Below are 12,177 nucleotides of genomic sequence, written 5' to 3' on the forward strand. Positions count from 1 at the left end.
ATTTCCCTCTTTTCTTCCCCTCTGTTTACTGTCTCGCTCACTCAAACGCGAGATAAGAACGTCACGCATACGTCTCTTATCCTTGTCCCACGACGCCAGGCTAACGTCGCACCCTCTTCATCGTTCTTCCCGTTGTTTCCTCTCTGTCGTTTTTCTATATGCTGAGAGCGGAGACGTGATTGGGGTAGACGTACTACTGTGATCGGTGTGTTGCGCGTGATTTCCAATCGATACGCGAGATCGACTTTGTCTCACCTCACCTCGAAACTTTCCTATCGAGCTCTCGTCTCACGTTCGTTTGTTCGCTTTCGCGAGTGCGTCTCCACCGTGCGTGTGCTTCCTCAGCCGTTGTGTGTGCGCTCTCCTACTTCTCCGTAATTCGTGGCGGCGGCGGCGACTAAGTGCCTGTTGACTACTCGTTAGTCGCCCCTGGAATCTTCGTCGGGTACTGCTACGGAAGTGAGAGCCGGCTCAAAGCGCAATCGTTTTTCTCCGCTTTGAGAAAGAAACGCCGTGATTTCTTGAATAGGTTATGTCGCGCGTGCCAATCTCTGCTTCTCGTTACGACTCGCACACGTGAATCGCGACTTGTGTATACATTTGCGTCGCTCTGTGTTTTTTAACACGATTTCTGTCAGCTTGAAGGTCGAGGTGATATTCGACACCTAAACTTGGACGTTTTCGTTCTTTGTGATTTTATTCCGACCCCGGCTATTCAATCATTTCAGTTCGTGTAAAAATGCGAATATCATGGTGTCCAGTGCGAACTAGTATATTGATTGTTTGCGCAATTATCAGCCGGTTTTCTAAAGTGCTAACGTTTGAGGTTCGTTAGCTTTTTGACTTTTCTACGTTATAAATATCTTTCCAAAATATACCTTTTACGCATTACCGTGTTAATGAGTCCTTCGGATGAGCCTCGGGAATAGGAAGAATTATTCTTTCCAATTTATCGACTTATAACTAACGCCAGTTATTGCGTTATTTTGTATGTTATGTTTAATTATACGATATATGTATGAGATTATCACAATCTAAATATCCGGTTTAAGCAATTTATTTTCTTTTTTTAATTTATGAAAAATGATTTTCATTTTCTTTTAATCAATCATATACGATCAGCAGATATCTTTTTGCAGGTGGTTCACATACTATAACGTCCAAACATATTTAATTTCATTTTTTATTTGTATACAAAAATCTGTTTCGTAATTTCGACAGAAGTACCAAATATATAAATTTGATATTTGACATCTTTTTTCTTCAACGTTTTCTCGCAATATTCAATATTTCAAATTTCTGTCATTCGGACATTTTAATTCATCATTTCACTTATAAATGTCAAGTGGAAAACATTGATAATTTTCTTTTTAAGTGATTTTAATTGATTTTTCAGTCATACGCAGACGAAAGAAGTTTTGAAAGAAATGTTTGGATTAACGCAATCAACAGTTGTTTCATAAGCTTCGCGATCGTTTTGTAACCGCGTGCGTAAAATCTGATTATACAAATTGAATACTTTCCGTCACGCATCCTTGTTCGATGCGTCGAGCCATGCTATCGAACGCTCGATATTGAAATTTTATCTGGTTCCGTAGCAAATGGACCAGCTATGCTCGGTGCAATTTATCGATTTCGACGCGATTTTTTTCTCGCAGCGAAGATGATAGACCGCGCGAGTTCCCGCGCAATTCAAGAAAAAAAAGATGGCTTCCGCTGCAAACGATAATGGAGACATATTTGTAATTCGATAATGATTTTTGTTATTTATTTAGATTGTCAAACTGCGTTTAACCGTAAAATCTTTGCATTTGAACGAAGATGCTATCGTTTAAATACTAATCTTCCCCGTTATCTTGATACGTACCTGTTGCTTGCAACGCTGTCATTAGAATGGGATTAAAATTATTTTTGAACGTGATCGATTTAAACTGATAGATTCGATCGGAAATTTTTGAGAAAGTTCCTTGCTTATTTCAAACAAAAAATAATTTCTGTGCCGATAAATAAATAGAATTTGAATTTTATGAATTTTTTATTCTATTTTTAATAATTAGATTCAGCAGCGATATTTCGTAGGAGAAAGTTTATTTTGTTCATCGATGGAAATTTAGGTTAGCTGAATTGTGAATATAATTAATTGCGAAAATGACATTTCTTTCTTCTTCGTTTATAAGAAATAACATAACAATAGCATTAGAAAAAGAAACGAATAAAATAGATAATAATATAGTAAAGAGAAAAAATAAATAATAGCGCGAAGTGTGTATAGTAAAATTCTACGAGATAAATAATATTAGCTTAACATCAATGCATACGAACACATGTTAGTTTCAAGGAAAAAGATAAACATATCACTATTCTTTTCTTGCTCACGTAAGTCGATCTATCATACACAAACGATAGTGAAATGATTTCCTTCTAAATTGCAGTTAATAACTTTGATTTACAATACACGAAAGATACGACGATGAGAACGCCTCCTTAACCTATACCGAAACTATACTAAAAAGATGGAGGTGTTAACGGCGCGCGTCGTCGATACATAATGGAGGGGGACCGAAATTGCTCCCGACGAGGAGCATAAAAATCCCGGAGTTTCGCTGGTTTTTGTCGCACTTTAAGAGATCATCGCAAAACAAACGAGACAAGCGTAACCCCGGTGTGGGAATCGAATACTCGTTGCACCCTAGTAACCATTTCGAAACTCGTTCTGTTGTGCAGGACATTGACTAGAGGTACAAGACAATTAAGAAAGAAGAGAAAAGTGTTCGCCTAAGAGGAGAATTTTCGGAGGAGGATGCTCGACAGTTGGGGCTGGGAAGAAGAATTGGAGTTGGGAGAGGGAACAGCAACCCCGTCACAAGATAGACAAAGACGAGAGAGCCCAGACTCGACGCATCCTGTCCCCGACAGCCGGGTGCTGAGGTATGCACCCAGCCGGTGTCACCACCCTCCCAGCTTCAACTCGCCACATTTCAGCACACAGCCTCCTCTCGACTGTACAGACTGTGAGTATATATATGTATATGTGTGTGTATATATATATGTATATTGATACATTAACGCTCTGATCGCATGCTTTCGTTATCACTATTATAGGCCATTATATACCACTAAGGTTTCGCTGAGGATTAGAGTAAAAAGTAAGAAAATCAGGAAAACGGAGATTATTTGTTCAAAAGTAAATGGAGAATTGTAAATAAATTTTTTTCGTACAAGACCTTCTTCTTGAGGAATTGTTTCCTGTGCATGAATATTTTGTGGAAAATTATAGCAAATTGGAAAGGGATTGGTATAAAAACAAGCTGAGAAGATGGAGTGAGAATGTTTTACCTGAGATGTCTATTGGGAAATAAGATTTAATTTGCTTTTATGCATGGTTTTGGTCTGCATTGATACAAAATTTTGTAAAAATTCAAACATAAACATTTGAAAGAAGTAGATCGTACGAAAATGAGTCTAGAATGTGGAGTGAAATTCAAATGTATGATGCTTCCTTTTTGAGAAAACTGATGTTGGGTTTGTGTCCACGCTCTAATTGCATACCTTCGTGCATTACGAATTTAGGATAAATTGGAAATCGCACTATCTAAGAGACAGAATATAAAATGTAGATTAAAGTCTATTCGTAAATAATTTCGCTCTGGATGAATTAAAATTAAGCAGTACCAGCGTATATTTTTCTATGCGTAACTGCAATGAGTGCATTGCAGTGGCAAGAATTACAGTTTCGAAGAAGAAAAAAAGTGAGAAGATTTCTTTTGCAAAAATTAATTGAAGACATAGAATGCAATTTAATTCGAGAAAAATCGAAAAGCAATTTGAATATGGAAAAGATACATTCACCAAGAAAATATTTTGTCATGAAAGTTAGAAACTTATTCAATTTATTAAAGTCTCGTGTTGCATGAATCATGGTTGACCCGCGACATTTACTAGAAGTATAGTTTTCATTGAGTGAACAAGGGCATTCTAATCTCATATTGAAATAAGACGAGGGGAAAGCGAAACGAAAGCATGAGGAATTTCACGTAATCGCAATTTTCTTACGATTAAGCATTATGGTATAATTTTTGGACCTCCGTTTAAGTTTTCTTGAAGATTGCTACATTTATAAAACTACAAGAAAGAGAAAGGAAACCATATAAATGATCAAATTCAGCATCTTATATCTACAGTAAAATAAAAAGAAAGAAGATACACTTGATTCTTAAACTGGTCATTAGTAGTTTCTTATTTATGGCATGTTATAAGAAAACATTTTGTATGGTATATCCTTCATTTATAATTCTCTCATTAATAAATTCAAATTTGAGTACAAAATCGGAAACAAAATGTCCAGCAACTTACAAGTTAACAAATCAATTATTAATAAGAAGACGACATAGATATAAAGCAAGGTTTTTTACTTTCGATATGATACAGGTAACAAACCTCTCACCCCTTCTTTTTTTAAAACGAAAAATTTAAAAAAATTTCGAAGATTTTTTATTCCATTATTTCTTCATAAAAGATAATCTATTACTTAAACCTCTGGTTTCAACATACTATGAACACAATGTTCTCATCATTTTCTTACTCATCTCCGTTTTTTCTTTTTCTTTTTTTATATATGTATATATATATATATATATAAATAAAATAGCAGTATCGTAAATCAATTGATTTGCTCGTAGCGAGAATGTTGGAGGGAAAGAAATGATGAGTGGTCGTTCTTCCCTCTCGTTTTCTTTTTATTTATTTCGAAGTGTAATGACTCATGGATTTGTTTGAATAAGACTAATGTGCTCAATCGTTCGGATTATGCAGTCTTATTCCTTATATTAGAATCAGGGAAAGTAAATGATGAGCATTAGGATTGCAAATACAATAACGCTTTCACTTTTGAAAACAAAGTTCATTTGTATCCCTGAGAATCAGAGTAATGGATACTAAAACCTACATGTTAAACATCGTATCGTTGATAATTGATTTAAGAATTTCCGTAGGAAAGGGAAAGAAACGATTCGCTTTAGTTTCTAAAAATTAGAAGCAATGGAATTCCTCGAGAATTTACCAGCACTCTAAAGATCATAAGTAAATTTAATTTTTATTTACATTTATGATTGTGTCAGATCACTTAAAGATATTGTCTTAAAAAATTGTGCTATTTTTGAAAAAAATATTCTTTAATTCTTCGAATCAACCTTTCGATGGAACTTTCGAGCCAGTTATATTTCTATAGAGAATTGATACATATCTACTATATTTATGATAAGATTAATCAGTTTTTCGCAACTCGGTTTGATTGATCCGGTTTAAACGTTTTAATTATCATTCTTAATAAACTTCGAATATAATGGAAATGTAATACACGTTACCTTAACTGCTTAGTCAGGACGGAATAAATCTCTATTTCACAAATTGAACGAATATAGAAGTAACGCAATTAATTATTATTCCGAGATATGTGAACGAATCTATGAATCATCGTGTATGAATTTAGTTCGTAAAACATTTGATTCACGTACGATGAGGAAAGTAATATGTCCCAATTTTAATTCCCAGAAAGGAACGGTTTCGAACCCTTCTGATATTGTGGAAATTATTTCTGATTAACGTAATATCCAAATTATAAAATTATTATTACTTTATATGCTTTTTCACGAATCTCTGGAAATTATGAAATGGATATTTAACGAGGCAATACTTACATGTCAGGTAACAGCGAGTAACTGCTACTCAGGTGTTACGAAATCGAAGGTAGAAATGCTCGTTTTCCGTTGTGATTCAAACGTTCTAAATGTTTAAAATGTGGAACAGTGATATGTATGAGGCGAATTAAATATGCAAAAATTGAAACCTTTCATTAGTATTAGGTTTTAAAGATACATACGATATTGTATAATTGGATAGCGGTCCTCTGACTAAAGTTACTTGTTATTTGATTTAATCGTCGCCCAGGCAATATTACTTCTGTTCTTGATATCTAATAAGATCATAAAAATGTTGGGAAAATGAACCAGGAAAATTATTAATTGAGATATTAAAAATTTGTAAATAATAATACAATTATTAGATTTATTATTATAATTGTTGTAGGATAGCTCTGTAAGAATATGTTATATATAATTTAGTAATTGCTATTGTGTAATCAGGAAAATTATTAAGTGGAATATTAATAATTTGTAAATGATAATACAATTATTAGATTTATTATTATAATTGTTGTAGGATAGTTCTGTAAGAATATCTTAGATATAATTCAGTAATTGCTATTGTGTAATATTATTGAGTAAATGAAATAAATATTCGAATAATTTACTCTATACAAATACGAGGTAATGATAAAAAGAACTTTCTAAGTATTTCTACAGATTCTACTATAAATATTTGTTAACTCACTGAATATCATTATTTTTATAAATCATACATCTATGCGAATAATTAGGAATTCAAATTCACAATTTAGATTAAAACCGAATAAAGCACTGCGTTCCTACGGTATTTAATTCTATTACACGATAGAATCATTTGTAACTTTATCACTCTGTAGAATCAGATGTTATAATTTTATGAAGAAAGGAAAAAAAAAGTATATAAAATATAGGTAGATTTAGGAAGAACATCATTAGGGAAATAATCAGAATAATATTATACAATCTATAATAATAATAGTATTTATTAATTAAGAGTAATAAAAGTGCGGCAATGAAAATTAAAATTAAATAAAATGGTATAAAAAGCAAAGTTGGAATTTTCATTTCGTTCGTTTTGTATTTTCAATAAGCTCATCTTCTCATATTTCGCCATCTTTTTCTTTTTACTGTTAATTTTGCTACTCCTTTGCCATTCTTGCTTGCTCCGACTAATTTTATTCACGATTATCTGTAAAGCGCTTTATAGACGTTTAAGAATGAATGGAACCCTTCACAGACACAATTCTAATATCTTGTTCTTAATTTGCAGAGCAGCGTGAGGTGGCCAAAATGCTGACTGCTCATTCTGAGATGCACGAAAAAAGGGATCCCCTTGGAGGCGGACAATATGGAGCAGGCGGGGGTGGTGGCGGCAGTTCGATTGAAGAAAAATCTATTCCGGAACAACCACCCCCGCCACCGGCGCCTCCTCAGCGGGATCCATCGGATCCAACGATCAGTGCTAAGAAACTTCCAAAGAAACGAAAGTTTGATCCATCGGAGCTCGAGGAGATGGACAAAACCAGCAATGTAACGAGAAATATGAATAATATGGTGAACATACGGGCACCGAATATGCCACTCGGTCAATCAGGTTTAGTTCAGCAGTCAACCTTAGCAACTCGGCAATCTCCGCAACATCAAGAATCCGATTGTTATCAAGTGCGTATAAGAGCCAGTATGAAAGATTTTATGAAAGAATTAATGCGGTAGATGTTGGTAGAGTATCCGATTAAAATCACAGAAATATAACAAGGTATTGCGATTGGACACTTTATTGTTAACTAAAATCAGCCTTTATATTTGATGCGATTTTATCTGCTAAGATAAGGCAAAATTGTATACTGTAATGAGCCTATGAGAAAATAGGGAGTAAACTTGAATCTTTGAGAGGTCTCTTTCTATATGAAACAATCGATGAACTTTTGAACTTTATTAGTAGACTACATAATATTAGATGATTGTTTTGAAAATACGAGTGTGGTTGCAAGTATCATATCTAAGAGTACAGTGTACAAGAGTAAGGCGAATGTTTGTTAATAGAGTGCGAAGACTAACCACATCAAATGTGAAATATCATTAAAATATATTAGAATAACTAATATTCTATAAATTAAGAAAATTCCATTATTCCAAATTCTAAAGTATTGAAAGTAGAAGTTCGTCATAAATTTATTGTGCAAATTTTTAAAAATCTATTTATCTAATGATATGTAAACATACTACTTTTGTGGCATAAACGAAGATATATTATTAATCACTTCACAACTTAATTGATGAAAATATTTCAATAAATAATTTCTCAAAGACATAGTAGTAGAATATTCATATAGTTCATATAGTAGATGTCTCCTACATAATTATATTTAATTAAAAAAGAAGAATAAGTTTTATCAAAATGAAGTATTACAATTTAATCAAATAAAAATAGCTCTGTACAAACACTTCTATGTAATATTAACAATTATGAATATTTTAATAGGTATCCTCGGCACATTCGGTGGTAGTTTTACCACCTCAAAGTACAGCAGTGGATTATTCTGTTCGAGAAGAACCTTTACGTTCTCGTCCTCGGGCTGCTACTGTTGCTATTGATCTCAGTGAGTGGCGCGACCACAGAGTGTTAGCTTTAAGGGATTCATATTATTATCCAGGTGTTATTCGTAACGTTGTTCAAGGAGAGATTTACATAGAGTTTGATGGAGAGAGGAAACTAATGCGTTACACTGACGTTTTGGGCGCGGGAAGGTACGATGTGATAGGTGACGCGAGCCCCTCGGTTGGGCAAGTGACTTTAGATGCGGAAGTTTGTATCAGGTGTCCAAAGTCAAACAATCATATTGACGCAGCTAAAGTGTTTGTAAAAGGGACAGTGTGCAAGATTTTAACGAAGCCTAAGCGTTTTGTTGTTAAAATACCAAGGGAAGATGATCAGAGTGATAGTTATTTTGTGAAGCGTGCGGATTTACGATTAGTGCAACCTCCATGGTGGGATGAACTAGAAGAGGGATTGGAAGACTGTGATTCTTCGAGAGTCGAAGGAATTGGTATGGAGTTCTTTTACATAACTAATTACATTTTAGCCAAGGAACTTTACTCTTCTTAACTTAAACTTTCCGTACTTCGTCTTTCAGAACATGAATATCGAAATTCTTCAGAAGCTCCGACTGCAGTGCCAATTTTGCAACTCCATCACACTTCTCACCATACATCTCATATATCAGCTCATAGCGACACAAGTGGTTATTACCGAACGACTGGTACTAGTCCTCTCATGACTTTAGGCACCTCTGCACATTCTGCCACTACAGCATTAAGTAATGGAAGTCGACCGTATGATGATTTAGAAAGTGAAGATGACTTAGATAGGGAAGATATTACATTCCCTTCAGATGCAGGTTAGACAAAACTCTATGTATTTTAAATTTAATAACTTCTTTCAGAAAAATATTTATGAAGAATGAATTTAAAAATTTTGAAAGGTATTATATTATGCCATGTTTTGTAACTTTTACGATATTAATATTTTTATACCTTGTGTAAATGTTTATCATATGTATTATCTGATGTGAAGATATGTAATAAAAATAATAGTAACATAAATATATTTGACTGACAGATGCAAAATTATCAGGGAGCAGTAAAAGGAGCAGCATGCAAAGTCGGGGAAGTACTAGTAGTCTAGTTGAGCAACGCAGTATAACTCCTCGTTCTCAAGCGGCCACGCCCAGGTAATAATAATAATTAAATAATAATTAAATAATAATAATAAAAATATATATTATGAAGGTATTAATCTATTTTTAAATTGTTATACATTAAATAGATCTCAGGCGGCAACGCCACATAGATATAAAAAAGGTGATGTAGTGGCTACACCAAGTGGAGTTAGGAAAAAATTCAACGGTAAACAGTGGCGTAGACTATGTAGTAAAGAAGGATGTTCCAAAGAAAGCCAACGAAGAGGATATTGTTCTCGTCATCTTAGTTTGAAAGGATCTTGTCTCAGAGGTCCAACAAATACCTTTCCTGGGTAAGAATACTTGTAGTAATATGCAATTAAATACATATATAATAGTATATTACATAATAATATTTCTCGTAGCAAAATGGACGGCGAAGAAACTTCTAGAGATTCTGACACCTCTCCAAATTACGTAGATAGGAGAATTGCTGGTCGATTTGATCAAGATGAAACAGAAGCTGCTAATATGCTTGGTAAGTATTTAACTCTTAGTAATCTGCTAGTCCGCGATATTCACCAGTTTATAAACATTTTTTCTTATTCAAATTCGAGAAGTAATGGTGAATACACTGTAGATTGGAATAAACTTAACTTCGTATTTTTATAGTTAAAATGCGTATGAATATATAGACTAATCTGATATTTCATTAAGCACTTATATTTTTAATTTAACAATGATTAACATAATACTTTTTTTTATTATAGTTTCCTTGGGAAGTTCTAGATCAGCAACACCAGCCTTTTCCTCGCCAACTGGACAATCTTCGATATCTCCTTGTATCAATCAATCTCCAGTACCACCTTTGGGTCTTAATCAAAACAATGTGTTTATGCCTATTTCAAGTCCTGCTCATCATCCAACTCCATTAATTTCGCCTGGTGCGAAGTGGAAACATTCGCCTACTCAATCCACTTTTCTTACTCAATATCAGCAGCAGGTGATAAAACCTGAACCTAATCGAGTGGTTAGATCAAATCGACCAGCTCCAACTGCCCCAGTCCCTGCCAGTATAGGAACAAGCGTGATAAGAATCTCTCCCGTGAATCGTGGTATACCCGGATCTAATTTAACTTCGTCATGGTCAGAACAAAGCCCTCCGCCACGACATCCATCGGTTGTGACGACTATAGCTCAACAACAGCAAGGCATCATTCTTCAGCATGCACTTACAACAAATAATGGCTTTCCCGGTCACTCTGAAATTTCAGAACAAAATCCGCAAATATTAAAACCATCTCATTCACCTCATATGCCACTGTCTGCACCAACACCACAAAACTTGACTCTTCTGCATAAGCCATTAGAACAACCAGTTGATTATGCTCAACCGCAAACACAAAATCAACCAATTTATGTAATGCCGCATCAACACGAAAAAAAGTATCTTGTGATAAAAAATAGTATGGATGTATCTGCAGCAGGCCATATAACTAATCAAGATGATAAATACAGACCAACATTAATGAATCACTTAGGTCAGCTTCCAGCAACGTTACATCAAACGCAATGTCAACCTCCACAGTCACCTGCTGTTTCATCCGTCCATGTTGACAAATTGTCCGTTTTACAACAGGTAAGCAACTTCAATATTGAAACTTAGTAAATTCACTTTAACCATAAATATTAAATATTGTTAAGAAATATAAGATAACAAATAAAATAATATTATTATGATTAGGCAAGTAAAGTAGCCACACATGCATCTACTCATATGGATATGCAGAGAACGCAACAACCACCTACGAGCGTCGTAATGACAACCACTACTGAAGCTTCAAATCCGCCTACCCCAACAAGTGTCTTCCAGCATGTAATTGTACAACCCGGGCATTTGATACAAATTCCTAAAACACAATCATCTAGGGAAGAAAATTCTAAAAATAATGGAGTTCTATGTAAGTTCGTAAACATAATCGCTCCTTTTATACGTGTGAGCGTTATTTTTATTATTACTTTATTATATAATTTTGTGTTAGTAAAGAAAAATCATTATGTTACGTAAGTCAACTACCTGGGATAGCCACATTTATATTCTTATTACTTAATTCCACTATCTCCCCACTATTAATATTATAATATTAGTGAATTTGACTAAACGGTAAGGCTTTTCCAGATGGCAGCCATGATGTTCCTCCTGCATACCAACCCCATCCCCCATCATTACTGAACAACGCAGTGCGCAACTGGAAAAAAGGTTTGAATTTTAATTGCCAAACATACCGTATGATTATTCTTATATTTGTTGTAAAGTATGTTAAACAAAATGGATCATTGTCTATTTTACAGCAAATGGAGCTACTTGCTTTTAACTTGAGTTTGAATTATACATTTTGTCTAATTTTATTTTGATCTGGATACAAATTATATTTAATATCTGAATTTTAGTGTTGCACTAATGTTGGGGAACGGTGAATAATATACTCATCATATACATATTTGTATTTAGTATTTCTAGCTCATTGACAAAAAGATGTTTAAATTTTAAATTATTCAAAAATTCATGTTACGATATTTTCATAGCGATACTTTTGTGACTATTTGCATACTATAATTAATCAAAGTTATTATGATTAATGTGAACATGTAATTACAGCTTTTCCCTGGCAGACAACAGTACTGGATCAATCAGAAGTGAGTCCTCCACCATCTGCATTAAGTCCACCTTTGAGTGCACCTCCAATTCCAATTAGTATGAGCACACCTGGTGAAGATGGATCTGGACCAGGTCCAGATCCTATAACTCCTGCTGA

At 34.2% G+C, this 12,177-nt stretch overlaps 1 protein-coding gene across 2 annotated transcripts in view; it reads left to right on the forward strand.

Moving 5' to 3' along the window:
- The window catches only part of cic (Putative transcription factor capicua), a 53,126-nt gene that overhangs the window by 35,812 nt on the left and 5,137 nt on the right, over positions 1-12,177 (forward strand). For both annotated transcript variants that reach the window (XM_017905801.1, XM_017905802.1), the window contains exons 2-12: positions 2,725-3,011; positions 6,952-7,343; positions 8,164-8,728; positions 8,816-9,079; positions 9,301-9,412; positions 9,508-9,714; positions 9,787-9,899; positions 10,132-11,000; positions 11,106-11,322; positions 11,541-11,621; positions 12,021-12,170. In XM_017905801.1, the coding sequence (XP_017761290.1) occupies positions 6,972-7,343; positions 8,164-8,728; positions 8,816-9,079; positions 9,301-9,412; positions 9,508-9,714; positions 9,787-9,899; positions 10,132-11,000; positions 11,106-11,322; positions 11,541-11,621; positions 12,021-12,170 (2,950 nt within the window). In that variant the 5' untranslated portion in view covers positions 2,725-3,011; positions 6,952-6,971. The remainder of the gene's footprint in view (positions 1-2,724; positions 3,012-6,951; positions 7,344-8,163; positions 8,729-8,815; positions 9,080-9,300; positions 9,413-9,507; positions 9,715-9,786; positions 9,900-10,131; positions 11,001-11,105; positions 11,323-11,540; positions 11,622-12,020; positions 12,171-12,177) is intronic.

The sequence above is a fragment of the Eufriesea mexicana genome, unplaced genomic scaffold (assembly GCF_001483705.2).
Source record: "Eufriesea mexicana isolate 0111107269 unplaced genomic scaffold, ASM148370v2 scaffold4599, whole genome shotgun sequence".
NCBI classification, from domain to species: Eukaryota; Metazoa; Arthropoda; class Insecta; order Hymenoptera; family Apidae; genus Eufriesea; species Eufriesea mexicana.